The sequence below is a fragment of the Panthera leo genome, chromosome B2 (genome assembly GCF_018350215.1).
Source record: "Panthera leo isolate Ple1 chromosome B2, P.leo_Ple1_pat1.1, whole genome shotgun sequence".
Taxonomy (NCBI): Eukaryota; Metazoa; Chordata; class Mammalia; order Carnivora; family Felidae; genus Panthera; species Panthera leo.
The window spans coordinates 32,033,484-32,052,849 of record NC_056683.1 but is presented as its reverse complement, the minus strand read 5'-3'; the positions used below and the strand labels follow the sequence as shown (position 1 = coordinate 32,052,849).

The 19,366-nt window shown below is 47.4% G+C and overlaps 1 protein-coding gene across 5 annotated transcripts; it reads right to left on the bottom strand.

Annotated features, from left to right (window-relative positions):
- Window positions 1–567: 567 nt before the first annotated feature.
- KIFC1 (kinesin family member C1) lies at window positions 568–15,934 on the bottom strand. Of its 5 annotated transcripts, none has more exons than XM_042938456.1 (12): window positions 15,719–15,934; window positions 14,862–15,036; window positions 9,031–9,168; window positions 8,803–8,902; window positions 8,242–8,295; window positions 8,081–8,131; window positions 7,483–7,877; window positions 4,987–5,766; window positions 4,046–4,336; window positions 3,872–3,945; window positions 3,528–3,603; window positions 568–660 (listed from the first exon to the last, which is right to left on the bottom strand). In XM_042938456.1, the coding sequence occupies exons 3-12, from the start codon at window positions 9,055–9,057 to the stop codon at window positions 616–618; spliced, it is 1,893 nt and encodes a 630-aa protein (XP_042794390.1). In that variant the 5' UTR covers window positions 9,058–9,168; window positions 14,862–15,036; window positions 15,719–15,934; the 3' UTR covers window positions 568–615. The 5 variants fall into 5 exon arrangements, with proteins under 5 accessions (XP_042794390.1, XP_042794389.1, XP_042794388.1 ...); XM_042938455.1 differs by lacking the exons at window positions 14,862–15,036; window positions 15,719–15,934 and adding exons at window positions 15,254–15,289; window positions 15,524–15,704; XM_042938454.1 differs by lacking the exon at window positions 14,862–15,036.
- Between the last annotated feature and the right edge of the window lie 3,432 nt (window positions 15,935–19,366).

Below are 19,366 nucleotides of genomic sequence, written 5' to 3'. Positions count from 1 at the left end.
CGGGCGTGCGTCCCGCCCAGCGCTTCTAGGGCGGGTGCTCAGACCAGGAGAGCTAGTAGCGAGGCAGTGACGCCGCCAAGAGCCAGCCAATGGGCAGCGGGCGGGCCGGCCCTGGCGGTTCGAACGCTAAGGCAGGGAAAGGGCGGGAGGGGAGAGCCAGCAGTTTGTGGGAGGGCGCGCCAGCCCCGCCTCTGGGCTCGGGTTCCCACCTTCCCTTATCCACCAGAGACTTCCCGCGTGGGGCTGGGGTGGCCGGCGGCAAACTAATGAAGGTGGTTGGCTAGTGGGCACATCTCCTAGATGCGGACAACCCGGGAGGGTATGGGAGCCTCAAGCCACCTAGACTGCAGGGGATGGCCTAACGGGGAGAAAAGCTGAAGCCCTTGCCCTGCAGAGCACAAATACTTGGCAGAGTGGACAGTTCCCATTTCTACAGATTTGGGCAATCGCTAATAAAACCTTTATTAAAAGACAAAAAAAAACAAAACAAAAAAAACTGTTCTTTATTTGATAGACCCAGGTCATACGGCACCCCTTCCCCCCACCCCCCAATAAAGCATCCCTCAGCTGCCCCATCCCCATCCCTAAACACACACACAGGATCTCGATCAGTCTTCATTTCCTGTTAGCCTGGGCCGTACCAATAACACACTGGTTCACCTGCGGACAGGGGGTTTAGACAAGATTAAAACGTTTTCAGAGTAGCCAAAAGTACAATTTTTCTCCAAGATCACCTCCCACTCCCAATATTAGGGCTGCCCTCAGAAAACACTGAAACCAAGGGCTCTGAAGGCAGGTACAGGCCTCAGTTATGGTTAGTTCTATGCCCATTGACCACACAAAGTCAAAGAGTAGGTGAAAAGGCTTGAGAAGGATGGAAGCCACACACAGGAGCAGAGAGAGATGGAGTGTCCATTTCCAGCAATTTCGTGGCCCAGAGACCCCAAGCCCTAATAAGCTAGATAAAACATGAACAACACTCATTTAGGAATCAAGGCCCCTCAGAAAAATGATCCCAAGTCTAGGGCAGGATTTGTACAAAGTGAATCTAGAATAAAGACTACTTGGGTCCTGTCTAAAGGGCACAGGAGCCAACTTAAAGGAGCTCCCACTGGGCAAAGATGGAGCAATTTGAGCATCAGAAAGAATAATGACTACAAAGGATAGATATCAATACAAAAGCATCTGTAAAATGATACTCCCCCACCCCCCACAAAAACTCACTTGGTTACCTTTGGAAGTTGCCAAGATATCAACTTCTAATACTAGAAATTGATAAAGAATCTAGCATGTATCCTTCATTTCCTATATGTGCAGAATTTCAGAGTAACCAAATAATACATGGTAAAGGAAAGTACTTTCTAGAAGAAATGTGACTACTACATGTAGAATGGGAAAATTAAACTCCCTAATGAAATAGAAGATCTAGGTATGAACATTGATAAAATCACTAGGTGAAATCACTAGGTCAACAGGGTATTTTCAAATGGATAGATCAAGTTGATAACACCCAAATCCAATGATTGGTTTTTAATTCGTTAAAAGTAGAACAATTAGATATTTAGGTGCCTCCTGCCTCAACAAAAAGTGTATTGCACCATTTAAGTTTTCTTGTCAGGAAATGTGAGACTGATTCAAATTTAATCAAAGCCCCTAAATCTACTAGATAACAAAAATTATGGAAGAAGGAAGCAACCAGCCAAAATCCAGATTTGGTATATTCTACCAGACAAATGACCCTATTTCTTCAACAAATAAGTATCACAAAAGGTCGTGAGATTCTTACAGATTAAAATAAATTTAAGAGACAATCCAACAAAAAGAAATGAGTGGTCCTTGCTTTGATCCCAATTAGAATAAACCTAATATATAAAAGACATTTGAGACAATCAGGTGAAATTTAACAATGTAAATTGGGTATTAGAGGATAGTAAAGAGTTTATGCTTTGGCTGTTAATGATGTTGACAGAACTTTAATCAAACTTGCAAGACAGCAAAGGAAATCCTGATCAAAGCAGAAGACCAGGGCAAGGTGCCAAAGGACCTGACTACTCCCATGGGAGCAACCAATGTCCACTGGGGTAAGCCCGAGTAGAGCAGAAGGACACGCCTGACCAGAGATCCTGAATAAAGCCAGAACCCTCAGGAAGGGAATAGCCAGAGAAAAAACTACCCTCCAGAGACCAACAGTATGGAGACCTTCTGACTTAACTCTAGTGCAGGGAGCATAAATCTCCTAGAGAATTCATGGCACGGCCCTCCTTCCACCTAATGTTTAAGTGTGTTTTGGGGCCTGAATTCACACTATTTGGAATGGTCTGAAAAAAATGTCTATTTTGGTCCAGAAAATCCCATTTCCAGGAATCTCTCCCTAGATAGATATAACTGGGGTGCCTAGGTGGCTCAGTCAGTTAGGTGTCTGACTCTTGATTTCAGCTCAGGTCATGATCTCACAGTTCATTGGTTCAAGCCTGGGGTCGGGCTCTGCGTAATAGTGAGGAGCTTGCTTGGGATTCTTTCTCTCCCTCTCTCTTTGCCTCTCCCCTGTTCATGCTTTCTCTCTCAAAATAAATAAATAAACATTAAAAAAAAAAAAAAGATAGTCAGGAGCACCTGGTGGCTCAGTCAGTTAAGCGTTTGACTTCGGCTCTAGTCATGATCTCACTGTTTGTGGGTTTGAACCCCGCATCAGGCTCTGTGCTGACAGCGCAGAGCCTGGAGCCTGCTTCAGATTCTATGTCTCCCTCTCTCTCTGCCCCTCCCCTGCTCATGTTCTCTCTCTCTCTCTCTCTCTCTCTCTCTCTCTCAAAAATAAACATTAAAAAAAAAAAAAAAAAGATGGTCAGGTATAACTAAATAAATACAAGATGACATATGTACAAGGTTAGTCAACATGGCCTTGTTTGTAATAGAAATAAAGTGGAAACAATCCAAGTGTCCAGTAGAGGGAACTGGTGGATAAACTTTGGTGTAGCCACACAACGGAGTCCTAGGCAGACATAAAAATAATGGAATGATCTCTGTGTACTAGTGGGGACTAATCTTGGGGCTGTCTTGATAAGCAAAACAAAGTACAGAACTATATACATATATATACACACACACACACACATATAGATACATATATATATACACACATATGTATATGAGAGAGATCTTTTATATAAAAAAGAATAAGCACATTCATATTGCCTATATTTGCAAAAAGAAACACTGAAAGGATAAGTAAAATGATAAATGAGAAAAATGATAGGGCAGGTAGGGAGAAAGGGGTGGTGGTAAAACTTCATTTGTTGTATATAGCTTTTATATAGTTTTGACCTTTTAACTACCTATTTTTAAAAATTAAAGAACCCAAAAGCCAATAGTTAAAAATGAATCTAGAGAGGTAGTGCCCTGGATGCCTGACAAATGCAAATCCTTTCCAGATGAATGTGCCCTTGGCCTAAAGGACTGAAGGGTCAGAATGGAGAAGCCTACAACCACCCAGGGGTCCTGACAGGGCCTGGGCTTGGTGGTAACTGCACCTTGGAGGCAAAGCGTAGGGAGTTGAGGGACTCGGACACGTTCTCTTCCAGGGGGGAAATGTTCACAAACATGAGCCTGTGGAGAGAAGAGAGGGGGCCAAACCCCAGCATCAGTGGCTGAGTAGAGCCTGGACCAGGTTTCCATTTTCCTACCCCTGACCCCAGCATCACAGTCTCTACCCAATGCCCCCTCCTTTCTAAATCTTATTTATTTAGGTAATCTCTACACCCAACATGGGGCTCAAACTCACGACGCCAAGATCAAGAGTCACATGCTCCTCTGACTGATCCAGCCAGGCACCCCTCCACCCAACCTCTTCTATCCGTCTGTCCCTTTCACTCACATCTTAGCGCTGCCACCCAGAGAGTTCTGCAACAGGTAGGTGAGCTTGCTGTTCCGGTAAGGCACATGGGACTCCTTGAGGGTTGAGGGGGATAGGTGATTAGGATAGGACAGGGTTCAGCATGACCAGCCCCAAACCATCCCAGGTCCCATCTGCCAACATCCCCATGCCCACCTTGTTGCTCAAGGCCATGATGACCAGCCCCAGGGTAGACAAGCTGCTGTTAATGGCTTGGGTTTCCCGAAGGCGTTCCCGCTCCCCAGGGCCAAGGGTTAAGCCAGGGTCTAGCCGCTCACTCCCAGCCAGGTCCACAAGGCTGAGGGGGGCCCCACATTGCAGGCCTCGCCCAGCGTGCTCCCCAGAGATCTGCAGCTGGAACACACTGTGACTGCGTGATGATCGCTCATTCTGGGCTGTGCGGGCCACAGCCCGGTTCTGGTGGGCCAGATGGAGCAGGGCCTCCACCTGGGGATGGGGAACAGCAAGGGGCAAAAGCAGGCAGGGAGTCAACGCATAGCTATATCAGTAGCAATGATCAAGAGTCAGCACCTGCCCTCTTGAAGCTTCCTTTCCAGCCAGTGAAGAGACAAAATAAATAAAACGCACAGAATAGCTGAGATACTAAGGAGCAAAATAAAACAGAATAAGGAGTATGTGAAAGTAGGGTGAGAGTTGCAATTTTAGACACAACGGCCAGGAACAGCTTCAGTACTTTAAACTCCTAAGGCAGCGAGGGAGCAAACCACTCTGGGAGAGGAACATTCAGGCAAAGGCCCTGCTACAAGAACGTGACTAGCAGGCTAAAGAACAGCCAGGAGGCCAGCATGGCCAGAGTGAACTGGGCAAGAGGAGTAGTAGGAGCTGAGGCCTGAGATGCAGTGGGCCGGGGCCGGAGAACACCCTGGCACACGCGTCACTCTCCACTCCCTAGTTCTGTACGACGGACAGATCTACCTTCCAGCCCGCCAGCCAATGCTGATGTGGCGACCCACCCGCACAACGTACCCTCCCCTCAGCCTTCGACTTTCTCCTGCTCCCTTCTGCATCGACCTGCATCTGATGCCACCCGATCCATTCCTCCCCGTTTTCCAGTCCCAGGACCCATCAGTCCTTACCTCTTTCTCACAGGAGACAGGAACATATCGGGCATTGGTGACGGTAAGCTCCTCGCTTCCTGGCCCTGCCCGGCGAATCTCACACTCGCCGCCCTGGCCCTTCCGGGTCCCGGTGGCCAGCAGGTCTCGGACAGTCTCATTATAGATCTCTACATAGCTTGCCACAAAGCTGTAGGTCCAGCCCTGGCTGCCCAGCTCCTGGGCCACGGAGAAGAGATGCCGCAGGGCCCGAGGGATCAGCCCCTCCACCTGGGGGTCTCCCCCAGGCCCACCCTCCATCGTGAAGGTCTTGCCACTGCCTGTCTGGCCGTAGGCAAAGATGCATACTGGGTAGCCATCCAGGGCTGACTGGACAAGCATGGCAATCTCCTCAAACACTTCGTCCTGTCCACTCCCTGGTGGGAAGACCCGGTCAAAGGAGAAGTCATGGCGGGTGGGGGGGGCTGGCGCCCCACTCAGGGTCCCACGACGCTCGTCAGATCGGGAGAGGCTGAGGCGGGTTGGAGGATCAGAGGGCCCACCAGGGCCAGAGGGAAACAGGAGGAAACCAGGGGGTGGGGTGGGCTCCCCTGGAAGGACAGGGCGGACCCGGCAGAACACACGGATATTGCCTTTGAGTTCCTGTAGCTGGTTGTGTAATCGCCGGCGCTCCATCTCTAGCCCATGGAGACGTTCTCCTTGCTCCACTAGTAAGGCCGCCTGGGTTGTAGCCTCCTGGCGCAGAGACGCCACCTCTGCTTGGCTGCCTGACAGAGCTGCTTCTGACGCCTGTAGCCTCCTCTGTCCAGAACGGAACGGACACAGAGGGTGAGACACAACGAGGAATAAGGACAAGTCATGATGAGGTGGGGGATGGAGGTAGGGTGGTCCCTGTTCCCAAGGACTTCAGTCTGGTAAAGAAAGAGGGAAGAAAATAGGAATCATGGTAATAGAATAGGGAGTGCTGTGGGAAGAGCCAGAAGGGGCATAAGGACAATGACATCTAAGCTGACACCCAAAAATACAGGAGTAAACCCAGGAAAAGATGGAGAACAGAAAGAACATTCTGCAGCGAGGGAAGTATATATGCAAAATGGCCTGAAGAGAAGATTGAGGCATCGGAGAAACCGCAAGGAATTCAATCTAGTTGGTGCTCACCAAGGAGTCAAATGGACATGAGAAGAGGAAGAGAGAATGCCATGGAGATTTGGTTTTATTTTTTTATTAAAAAAAATTTTTTTTAATGTTTATTTATGTTTGAGAGAGAGAGACAGGCAGAGTGTGAGAGAGGGAGGGGCAGAGAGAGGGAGAAACAGAACTTGAAGCAGGCTCCAGGCTCTGAGCTGTCAGCACAGAACCCAATGCGGGGCTTGAACTCACGAACCGTGAGATTATGACCTGAGCCAAAGTTGGACGCTTAACTGACTGAGCCACCCAGGTGCCCTGGAGATTTGGTTTTAAATGTTTATTTATTTTGGGGACACCTGGCTGGCTCAGTCAGTTAAGCGTCCAACTTTGTCTCAAGTCGTGATCTCGCGGTCCGTGGGGTTGAGCCCCGTGTCAGGCTCTGTGCTGACCTCTCAGAGCCTGAAGCCTGCTTTGGGTTCTGTGTCTCCCTCTCTCTCTGCCCCTCCCCAACTCACACTGTGTGTGTGTGTGTGTGTGTGTGTGTGTGTGTGTGTGTGTGTCTCAAAAATAAACATAAAAAGAAACTTTTTTAAATGTTTATTTTTGAGAGAGAGGAAGAGAGAGAAGCAGAGAGAGAGGGACAAAGGATCTGAAGCAGGCTCTGCGCTGACAGCAGAAAGCCTGATGCAGGGCTCGAACTCACGAACTGTGAGATCATGTCCTGAGCTGAAGTTGGGCACTCAACTGACTGGGCTACCCAAGCACCCTGACTTTTTAAAAAAAAATTTTTTTTAAGTTTATTTATTTTTGAGAGAGACAGGGACAGCAGAGTTGGGGAAGGGGCAGAGAGAGAGGGAGAGAGGGAGAATCCCAAGCAGGCTTAGTGCTGTCGGGGCTTGAACTCCCAAAACTGTGAGATCATGACCTGAGCTGAAACCAAAAGTCGGACACTTAACCGACTCAGCCACCCAGGCACCCCACGATTATTATTATTATTTTAAGTAGGCTTCATGCCCAGCACAGCCCAACGCAGGGCTTGAACTCACGACCCAGAGATCAAGACCTGAGCCGAGATCAAGAGTCAGATGCCTAACCGACTGAGCCACCCAGGCACCCCTGACATGGAGACTTTTGATCAGGAAAGAAAGAGAGAAAGACAGAGGGGGAGACAGAGGATGAAGGGAGACACAGATCCAGGTGGGAGCTATGAAAGCAAGAAGGACAGGGAGAAGCAGGGCAGAAATAAGACACAGTCAGGGGTGGGCTGGGGTGGAGGTTAGAGGACAGACGTGTACTGCCAAAGAAAGGCAGGCAGGGACCCTAAGCCCAAAGAGACTTCAGGGTAACCCAGAAAGAAGGGTTAGCATTTGGTGAGAAGGTGGTCCTTACCTCCTGCTCCTCCAGCCGGGCGGCCAGTCCCCTTCGCTCCTCCTGCAACCCCAACTGTTCTTTCTGGAGCTCTTGCACCAAGCCCTGCTGTGTGCCCAGCTGCTCTTCTAGCTCCAGGACACGGGCCCTTAGGTTCCCCAATTCCTGTTGGCCCTGCTCGGCCTGGGCCTGCACCCTGGCCAACTCCCCTTCCAGTGTCCTGCATTCTGCCCCCAGGGACTTGGCCTGTTGTTGGGCCTCCCGGAGCTGGTCCTGTAGCTGTTGGTTCTCCTGGTCCAATGTCTGAGTCCTCTCACGACAGCATTTCAGCTCTGCATTTAGGTCACATAACTGACCCTTTAAGTCCCAGGCCGGACGTTTGGTGGGTTTCCTCCCTCCCAGCACGGGAGCAGCCGCTAACATGGCACAGAAAGGGCAGGGTCAGGGAGGCCTTGGCTTTCTGCCTTTCCTCCCTCCTAGGCTTTAAGGCCTCCACACATCCTGCTATATCTCTTTTCCCTCCAGACAGGGAGGAGACCAGATGGATGTTTTGGGGTACTCATCATCTCCTCTCTTCCCTGTCCCAGCCCCTCACCTAGTGGTTATGTTTGTCACCTACCTCCAGGCTTCTGGGCAGGAGCAGCAGGGCCTGGTTTCTGATTCTTCAGCACTAGAGAATTGGGGAGTTAACATACGGAATCAGCACGGGGGTCCTTTACACACCCTCCCTTTACACACACCCCAAATCTCTTCTCAGCCCCAGCTCTGAAGCACTACTACCTGTGGCAACAGCTGTGGAACATCGGGGTCCCGTCTTCTTGGGAACTTTTGGAGCTGTCAGGAGATGGGGGAGAGGAAAAAGAACAACCAGTCTCAGGATGGTGTGAACTCTGGCTGGGCCAGGGGCAGAGGAGTTGCGTTTTCTGAGGATTAGAAATAAGACAGCTTCCCTCTTCCCTGAAGTGTGGCCAGCTTCTAAAGGTATCCTTCCCAGGACCAGGAATTACACAATACCCCAAGAAAAAGTTGGACCAAGATAAGCAAAAAAAGAACACGGGGCAGAACCACATGTCAAGTATGCTACCATTTATGTAAAAAATATTGGAGACATGTCCATGATAGAACACCCCTGGAAGGACATACAGTTGCTCCTGGGGAAGGGACCTGGTGGCTGGGGGACAGAGGTAGGAGGGAGACTTTTCACTGTATAATGACTTCTGTGCCTTTGGAATTTTGAAACAAGTGAAACATATTACCTATTCAAAATATGCTAAAATTGAAAGAAATCTGAAGAGCACTGGACTTCCATTCCCTTGGTTTCTGTTCACCCCTAGAGCCCACCTGTGGTCTGGCCTTGTGTCTGTGCCACTGTGGTGAGGGCTGGTGCTCTGGGGCGGGATGTGGCAATTTTGGTCACTGTGTCCAGGCCTCGTGTCCTTTTCTGGAGAAAGACAAGAATGGGGTCCATTTACTCTCCCTGATTGAGTTAGACACGCACACTCTCTGTCCCTCTCTCTCACACACACATACACGTACATGTACATGTAAAGCTTTCCAAACCCAGCTTACCTTCTCAGGCTCCAAGGCATCCTCCATCTGGTCAGGCCCCCTCTTAAACCTGGTTCCCGGAAGAGGCAGCCGAGAAGGAGCCTTGACCGGGGGTCTTTTTAGCTGTATGTTCCCCCTCACTTCCAACAAGGGGGACCTCTGTTGGGAAAAGAGAGAAGCTTTAGACAACTCCCTGGAGCCCAAATGTCCCAAGAACTCCCCTTCTTGGCCCCCGCACCCAAACTCTTAACCACCAACAAGCACTGAGTACCTCTTGGGCACAAACTGGGGCCCACAGATTATGTGCCAGCCAAAAGGCAAAGAGAGAAGTGGGACATAATGCAAAAGTGGGAGAAATCTCTAAGGGAAAAGCTGGACAGACGACGCTAAACTTCAGCTAACTTTAAGGGTAGTTACTTAAATAAGCAGAAAGAAATGGACATTGTTTTCAGAAGGCAAAACCTCAAACACGCACATGATACGGCTGGGAGACCACCGGGCTCTTTGAGCTAGAATGGAGAATCATAAGGGAGAGAGTGGAAGAAAGATAAGGCTGAAGACTAGATGGGAGGAGCAGGTAACATTTTAGAAATTGTTTTAAATACTTCATCTGTATCAGCTTCTTAATCCTTACAGCAGCCCACTGAGAAGTGCTATTATTAGCCTCATTTTGCAGATGAGAGAAGGAAGGCACTGAGAGGGAAAATACCTTGTCTAAGGTCATCAGCCAGTGAAGGGCAGAGCCAGGGTTAGAATCTACACAGTCTGGTTCCGGAGGCCATGTTTTTAACTGCTAGGGCTGTGATGCCAGGCCTAGGGAAGAGTTTCATCTTTAGCCTTGCATATGTGGAGAACCAGATACAGCTTCTGATTGGGCATGTGAAAAATATACAAAAGAGTCTATTTATAAAAAATAATGAGGTTGACTTGCATGGAGAAGACTCAGAAGTCGCATGACCCAGTTTGGAGACCACCAGAGTCAGGTAAAAGGTGGGGACGGTGGGAAAGAAAGAGAGTGCCTCTCCAAAGCATCTCAATTCAGTGTCTGGGGATTATGTCCACTCCATGGCTACTCCTGTCTAGGGTGACCAACCATTCTGGTTTGCCCAGGACTAAAGGGTTTCTGAGGACACAGAACATTTCTGTGCTAAACACAGGTCCTTCCTATGCAAACCCTACTCCTACCCCACGATCAGGAGAACGCCACGTATACAGAACAACTTCTGATCTTCATGAGAGTTAACTTTTATTTACTATTATTTTATTTTATTATTTCATTTCATTTCATCTCATCTCATTTCATTTCATTTTTGAGAGCAAGAGACTGAGCGTGAGTGGGGGAAGGAGCAGAGAGAGAGGGAGATACAGAATCTGAATCAGGCTCCAGGCTCTGAACTGTCAGCACAGGGTCCACGCGGGGCTTGAACCCACAAACCGTGAGATCATGACCTGAGCCAAAGTCGGACACCTAACCGACAGAGCCACCCAGCCACCCCAGAAGAGTTAACTTTTACTTCCAAGGCGTCTTCTCTGTCTTTCAGCTTACTTCATTCACTCGATATTTACCTAGTGCCTGTTATGTGCCAGGAAATGATCTGGGTTTGGGAGTAACCAAACCACCAGATGTGGTCCCTGCCCTCAAAATGCTCATAGAAAATGGTGAAGAGAAACATTTAAAGAGAGCATTAAAACTTTACTGAGTGCTATCATAAAAAGTGCCCAGGGGAGGGGATGGGCATATAGTTCAGATGGGGAGAGTGTCAGAGAACACTTCTAAAAACTCTTTTTAGGCAAAAACCTTGAGGATGAGTTGGCCTGATGGCTTGGGCCAAGGACGAGCATCCTAGGCAGAAAGCAAGCAAGGGGGTGCACACAAGGAATGTCAGGTTATTGTGTTCAGCTGACACATGGAGTGTGCACAGAAAGTGGGGAGGTGAAGGCAAGGATTATGGCAGTTGGCATGCCATGATAAGGACGACAAGTGTTTACTGAAGGCAAGAGGGACCCTGATGATTTTTAATTGGGAAACTAATATGACTAGATTTGTACCAGAAAAGCAAGTGAAGCAATGTGAAGAATGAATGGAAGCAGAAGATGAGGGCTATGACAGGCAGAGAGAATGCATCACTCCTTTCGTCCTTCATTCAACAAGGATTTGTGGCACTCAGATTTTTTGCAAGACTGCTCTGTACCAGACGTTGTTTTAGAAGCTGGGGTAAGAGTAATGGACAAAATCCCTGCCCTCCCAGAGCTTACTTTCTAGGGCAGCCTTTCCAAACTGGAGTACAAGATAATTAAGCTCTAAAAAAACAATCCACTTTCTTAACTCTCCCAAGGAAATACACATCTCTCAGTATTCCGGATGCAACAGAGAGAAGTTAATCATTAGATGTAAAGAATGCACTGGGGCAAGAGCTTAATTTTCATAGAAGTCAGTCGAGAAGCGCTGTTTTAGGAGATTAAGGGCTAAAAAGAAATGCATCTGAGAGAGGCCACCCTCTCTTGGGTTCCCCCTCTCTCATGGAAGGTTCTCCTCATTTCTCCAAACTTGAATGGTGGTCTTTCTGTTCTCAGTGGGAATGAAAAGGAGGGGCTGGCTTACTGGAAACCAAGTATTGACCTAACTAGGAGCTGGCTTGGCAGTGAGGAGATGGGGGAAACCGGGACACCAAGATGCCTGTCATGGTTCCAACAACCAAGAGAACAAGAGGAAGGGCTGGTTTTCTTTTGTCTTTTAATTAAGCTTTTCATTTAAAAATCATTGCAGATGGTGGCTCAGGTGGTTGAACATCCAACTCTTGATTTCTACTCAGGTCCTGATCTCGGCGTTCATGAGACTGAGCCCCACATAGGGCTCTGCGCTGACAGCACGAAGCCTGCTTGGGATTCTCTCTCTCCCTCTCTCTCTGCCCTCCCCACTTGCACTCTGTCCCTCTCTCAAAACAAATAAACATTAAAAAAAAAATCACTGCAGATTCACATAAAGTTGTAAGAAACATCACGGAGAATGTGATATATTCAAGGATGTTCACAGAGCCAGCCAGGTGCACCTCAATACATTTTTAAAGGAATGAAATTTGATGTCTACCAGCAGGGGAATACTTAAATAAACTGATATATCCAAACCATTGGCTTCTATACAAATAAAAAGCCCCCACCCCAAAAAAAGGAGGTGTCATTTTTTGTTCTGTTGCCTACAGAAATGTACGTATACAAAGAATGTTTTTTAATCAATTTAGATTAATCAAATGTATTTTTTTTATCTTTTTTTTTAAGTTTATTTTTCTCAGAGAGTGTGCACAAGAACAGGGAGGGGCAGAGAGAGAGAGAGGGAGAGAGAGAATTCCAAGCAGGCTCTGCACAGTCAGCGCAGAGCCTGATGCAGGGCTCAATCCCACCCATTGTGAGATCATGACCTGAGCCAAAATCAAGAGTCGGATGCCCAACCAACAGAGCCACCCAGATGCCCCCAAATGTAGTGTTAAAACCAAAGTTTTCTTTAAGTATTCCAAGGCTACACACTGAATTTTGTTATAACCAATGCCCTTTGTTCTCTCTACACTGCCACAATGGATCTACTAAAGACCTAACTCCCCGGAATTTGTGTGGGCTCTGAAAAATGTATTCAAAGGTTTATTTATTAAGGAAAACTCTAAAGAGTTTAGTGTTTATTTTTCTTCCGTCTATAATATAAAGCCAGGCACAATGACTCCCAACTTTCCACAATGAGAAGCATAAGAGAAATGTTTCCCCTCAACGTGCACATCAGATCCTACTCTCCTCATCTACTAAGTAAGAGCCCTACCAATCCTTCCTTTTCTCCTCTACACCATCGGCTTTTCACTCCACTGGATCATTCCTACCTGCTACAACACACGCTATTGTTGTAAAGAGTTTCTTGACTCTACTTTCCCTGCTAGTATTTTCTTTGTTGCCCTTTGCAGCAAAACTCAAAAGTGCTATCTACGTAGCATTCACTATGTCCAGATTCTCTCCTAAACCCATCCCAATCAGGCCTTCACTCTCCCCATTTCACCAGAACCATTCTCCTCAAGGTCACAAGGTCACTCTCCTCATGTTGCTAAGTCAACTCTGCATCTTCCCTTTCCTTGACCCATCAGCAGCATTTGATACAACTACTCACTCCCTCTTCCTTAATACACTTCCTTCATTTAGCTTCCAGGAGACCATCCTCTCTTGGGTTCCCCATCTCTCATGGAAGGTTCTCCTCATCTCTACAAACTTTAATGGTGGTCTTTCTATTCTCTATCCACATTCCAGTCCACTCTCACGGCTTTAAATACCATCCATATACTGACCACTCCTAGATTTATATCTCCAGCCCAGACCTTGCTCCTGAACTTCTATGCAACTGTCTCCTCAATGTGTCCACTTGAAGTCTAATAAATATGCCAAACTTACATCCAAACTCACCTCCTAACATCCAAACCCCCTTCAAACTCACTCCTCTTACAGCTTTGTCCATCTTAGTCAATATAATTACATCTTCCAGTTGTTCAAGCCAAAAAAACCCCAAGGCCTCCCATTTTATTACATTCCATATCTAATGCCAGCAAAGGATGACAGAATCTGACCATGTGTTACTCTTTCCACTGCTACTACCCTGATCCATGTCACCATTATCTCTCAGGTTATCACTTGCCACTGGTTATCAACTGGGGGTGATTTTACTCCCGACAGGACATTTGGCAACGTCTGGAGACAATTTGTCATTGATTAGGTGGGAGCTGCTACCAACATCTAGTAGGTAGAGGCCAGGAACACTGAGAACATCAGACGATGTACAGGACAGCCCCCCACAGTAAAAATGTCAGTAGTACAGAAGTTGAGAAAAGCTGCTGTATTCCTCACAGTTCTCCTTGTTTCTATCCTGACCCCCTACCTCTACGCTCAATGTGGCAGCCAGTGACCCGCTTAAAATGTAACACAGATCTTATCTCTGCTTAAAATCATCCAATGATTTCCCATCTCTCTCAGAGTAAAAGTCAAAGCCCTCACAATGGTTCCTACAAGAAGCAGTGGGGTCAACAATCCCACTCTCCATTATCTGACTTCCCTTCCAACAACTTGCCCCCTCGCTCACTCCATTTTAGCTTTGTTTTACAATTCTTTAGGACTTGGCTCTAGTAGATTTCCTCGGCCTGGATTGCTCTTCCTTCAATATCCACTAGCCTTTGTCCCTCACTTCCTTCAAAGCCTTTATTCAAGGCTCACCTTCTTAATAATGGAGCTTACCAAGACCATTCTATTTAATACTCCATCCTGACAGTTGGCCTCCCCTCCTCCCTCTTAATCTGCTCAGATTTTTCCTTTTCTCCATTGAATTTAACACTTTTTTAAAAGTTCATCTTTGAGAGAGAGCGTGCACGTGCAAAAGTCGGGGAGAGGGGCAGAAAGAGAGAGAGAGAAAACCCCAAGCCCCACATGGGGCTTGATCCCACAAACCATGAGATCATGACCTGAGCCAAAATCAAGAGTCTGGATGCTTAACTGACTGAGTCATCCAGGTGCCCCCAGCACTTATCACTTTCTAAGAGAGTTATATAACTTATGACATATTTCCTGTCTCCCCATAAAATAACAGCTTTCCATAGAACAACATCTATAGAGATGACAGGGATTTGTCTTGTTTATTGCTGCATCCCAAGTATCTACAACTGGGCATGGTACATAATAGGTGCTCAGTAAATATTCTACGCATACATATGAGAAGGCTTCTACTATTTTTCGCTGTCACATCATACTGCTCTGCTCTTTAGTTGTCAGGACACAAAGAGTATCTCTTCAGGTTGAAACTTGACTCTGGAAAAATCTGAATGTGAAATACTAACAAACAGAGCATCCAGGGAGGAGCCTTTTTCTGGCACCAAAAGTCAGTACACTCTGGCTGTCACACATCTTTCTCCACTGGACAGGGGAGGCTGCAGATGGTTGTGGGGTGCAGTGGCACTGATAAGAGAAGAAACTAAGTCAACCAGCCTCAGGGGGCAGAGATCGCTGTAAAATCTGGGGAAGGAAAGAGAATGAGTCCTTCAGTTCAGATTACCCCATTCCCTCTATCCCCTTTCTACACTCCGAAGCGAAGGCAACCAGGAGAGGACAGGAAAGAACACCAGCAGGGATTTGGCCTCAGGCACCATTTCCCCAGAGGTAAACGGAATCTCAGGACTCTGCCTTCTCAATCACGGACTGCAATCGTCGGTACGAATGGAGAAGTGGGTACCAGTCAGACAATCCTGAGAATTCGAAACGGGAAATCCTGGAGACACGAAAGCGAGGAAAGGTGTTTTGAGACTCCCTGAAATTGGAGGAGGGCAGGCAGACGTACACTCAGACTTTCTGGGGCTGCTCCCTGCCTTCTCCCTCCCTCACCCCTTTCCAATGCGTGGGGACGCGCGGACCTTCGCCTTCCAAGCCGGCAGGACCAAGGCCGGCCGGGAGCCAAGGGCTCGTCAGCATCGGGGGCAGGAGATCCAAGGCGGCTCTTACTCACCTGCGGCTCCATGTCCAGCACCGTGCCGCACGTGCCAGGGGACCACAATAGAAGAGGACAGGGCGCCGGGACTCCTGGGACCCACGTTCTCTCGCCAGCTCGCGACACAAGGGACGCGCGCTCCGGAATCCAGCGATTACCAGCCTAGCGCCACACCCGCCACTTTTGAATTCCAACCGCCGCTACCCTTCTCACCTCCCTCCGCACTCAGGGGCCAATCGTCGCCGTCGCCACAGCCGAGGGCCAATCGCAGCGCCCTCCGCCTCCCGAGGCCACACCCCGCCAAGCCGGCACCTTGTCCTTCCTGCTTCGCAGGCCTGGGGAGGCCGCCTGGTTAGTCACGCTTCCGGCTCCACTTCCACCTCTCTTACCCACCCCTCCTCTAGCAGTAGTTCCTCTGGGCTTCCGGTCGGCCCGTAGCCGCAGGGCTTTAAGTCGGAAAATGCCTGGAACGCGCCGCTCGAACGTAGCTGGTGTGGGGGCAAACCGCTGGAGGGAAGGAATCACGCGTGCGCAAACGAGGACCCGTTTAGGGCGAGGGACGAGACGAGCTCCCCCTAGCGACTGCAGCAGGGAGCGCACTAGTTAACCCCTACTGGATAGTTGTGATTGCGGTTGGTTGCGCGGCGTTTTCGAGTGGGAGCTGGATACCTCCCGCGAATGTGAGGGTGGCTGCATCTGCCCCTTCCCCAGTCATTTTTGTCGTTTTTCACCAAGCTTAGGGACCGTGGGTGCAACGTGGCGCTCCATGGGAGCCCGACGGTGGGGATTCGAGGTTCAGAGTAGTTTTCTCTGCAGTCCCCCTCTTCACCCTACCTCCTCGGTACCTGGGCGCTAATACTGGAGCTGGCTTAGGAGCCTCGAACCCACAGAGGGCATACTGCTTACATTATGGAGTATTTTATGCTTTTCAGGCTGTCTGCACGTGCATTGTCTCTTAATCGCTAAATTCATTGAGCTCTTACTATGTGTCAACCGTTTTTGCATCTCTTATCTGCAAGCTGGACAAAGGAGACGAGGCTTAGGAAGGTTAAGTAACAAGTTCAAGGTCATACTGCTGATTAGGAGTGGATCTGGATTCCTTTAGCTTCAAAGTCCAAGCTATCCGTTACCTCACACTACCTCTAACAACCTTTGTGTCGAGAACAACCAAACCTTACCTGTGAGTAATTTGCAGAGTGATTCTACAGCGTGTATTCATCTGAGTTCCCAACGAACCTGGAGATAGGCAGGACAGGAAATTTGATGAGACTGAAAGGCACAGGGAAATCTGTCTTGGTGCATTTTGGGGAATCAAGAGAACTGGAACATAAGCCACCTATCTTCTAAGGCACTGTTTTAACTTGAATTCAACCTGCTTGTGGAGAGAGCAGACTGTGAGGAGACAAAATGTCTGAAAACCCTGTTGTCATCCCCCAATCTTTAACAGCCTAGGAAACCTACAAAAAGCAGGAGCTTGAAAAGAGAGAGGGGTGATGGAGGAAACAAGGAGACCAAGACTTTTTATTTTTTTAATGTTTATTTTTGAGAGAGAGTGCACAAGTGGGGGAGGGCCAGAGAGAGAAGGGGACAGAGGATCATGACCTGAGCCAAAGTCAGCCACTCAACTGACTGAGCCACCCAGGGGCCCCAAGGACACCAACATGTAATGGATGGGTAAAGAAGGAGAATTGAGAAGAAACATACAGCAAAAGGCATTTCTCAAAAATTAATGTTAGACTAGGAGAAATATGGACGCATACTTTAAAGGGGAAGCAGTTTATTCGTGTCAATTGATGCATAAAAACTACTCAAAACATTCAGCATCTATTGATACAAAAGAACACCCCATAACCTGATGAAGGATATCTTCAAAAACCCTACAGCACACATCACAGTAATGATGCAATGTTGAAAGCATTTCTGCTAAGGTGAGAAACACCAGGGTGGCTCAGTTAGTTAGGCATCAGCCTCCTTTTTCATCCAGCTCAAGTCATGATCTCACTGTTCCTGAGGTTGAGCCCACACGTCAAATCTCCGCCTAGGATTCTCTCTCTCCCTTTCTCTCTGCACCCCCTTCAAAATAAATGAATAAACTTAAAAAAAATTACATTCAAAACAACACTTTACTCACAATGCCCATTTCTCTAGTGACTTTCAGAAATTACTTAGATATTGCACAGAAAAATATTTTTTCAATAAAAATATGCCATTTGGTTACATGAACACATACATATATAAGTCAAGCTGTACACTTTATTTATTCACTTTATGTTTGTTTCTTAAAAAAACTTTTTTTAACGTTTATTTTTGAGACAGAGAGAGACAGAGCATGAACAGGGGAGGGGCAGAGAGAGAGGGAGACACAGAATCTGAAACGGGCTCCAGGCTCTGAGCTGTCAGCACAGAGCCCGACACGGGGCTCGAACTCACGGACCGTGAGACCTGAGCCAAAGTTGGACGCTTAACCAACCAAGCCACCCAGGTGCCCCTATTCACTTTATGTTTGGTTGCAATAAAAATTTTATTTTTTTGTCTCAAAAGTTTTTATGAGTAATTGTTGTTGTTGTTGTTTTTTAATTTACATGCAAGTTAGTTAGCATCTAGTGCAACAATGATTTCAGGAGTAGATTCCTTAATGTCCCTTACCCATTTAGCCCATCCCCCCTCCCACAACCCCTCCAGAAACCCTCTGTTTGTTCTCCATATTTAAGAGTCTCTTATATTTTGTCCCCCTCCCTGTTTTTACATTATTTTTGCTTCCCTTCCCTTGTGTTAATCTGTGTCTTAAAATCCTCATATGAGTGAAATCATATATTTGTCTTTCTCTGACTGACTACTTTCACTTAGCATAATACCTTCTAGTTCCATCCATATAGCTGCAAATGGCAAGATTTCATTCTTTTTGATTGTCAAGTAATACTCCATTGTATAGATATACCACATCTTCTTTATCCATTTATCCCTCGATGGACATTTGGGCTCTCTCCATACATGGGCTATTGTTGATAGTGCTGAGATAAACATTGGGAAGCGTGTGCCCCTTCGAAACAGCATACCTATATCCCTTGGAGAAATGCCTAGTAGTGCAATTGCTGGGTCATAGGGTAGTTCTATTTTTAGTTTTTTGAGGAACCTCCAAACTGTTTTCCAGAGTAGCTGCACCAGTTTGCATTCCCACCAACAATGCAAAAGAGATCCTCTTTCTCTGCATCCTTGCCAACATCTGTTGTTGCCTGAGTTGTTAATGTTCGCCATTCTGACAGGTGTGAGGTGGTATGTCATTGTGGTTTTGATTTGTATTTCCTTGATGATGAGCGATGTTGAGCATTTTTTCATGTGTCAGTTGGCCATCTGGATGTCTTCTTTGGAGAAGTGTCTATTCATGTCTTTTGCCCATTTCTTCACAGAATTATTTTTTGGGTGTTGATAAGTTCTTTATAGATTTGGGATACTAACCCTTTATCTGATATTTCTTTGCAAGTATCTTCTCCCATTCTGTCGGTTGCCTTTTAGTTTTGCTGATTGTTTCCTTCGCTGTGCAGAAGCTTTTTATGTTGATGAGGTCCCAATAGTTCATTTTTGCTATTGTTTCCCTTGCCTCTGGAGACATGTTGAGTAAGAAGTTGCTGTGGCCCAAGTCAAAGAGGTTTTTGCCTGCTTTCTCCTCAAGGATTTTGATGCCTTCCTATCTTACATTTAGGTCTTTCATCCATTTTGAGTTTATTTTTGTGTATGGTGTAAGAAAGTGGTCCAGGTTCGGGGCGCCTGGGTGGCTCAGTCTGTTGAGTGTCTGACTTCAGCTCAGGTCATGATCTCGCTGTCTGTGAGTTCAAGCCCCCGTCAAGCTCTGTGCGGACAGCT

What these genes read in the sequence shown, in the direction of transcription:
- KIFC1 (XM_042938452.1), bottom strand. An exon ending in CTGTCTCCTGTGAGAAAGAG is followed by an intron (nt 4,337 to 4,986) that starts GTAAGGACTGAT and finishes CCCCATCCCCAG; the next exon opens with GTGGAGGCCCTGCTCCATCT. An exon ending in TCATGGCCTTGAGCAACAAG is followed by an intron (nt 3,946 to 4,045) that starts GTGGGCATGGGG and finishes TCAACCCTCAAG; the next exon opens with GAGTCCCATGTGCCTTACCG.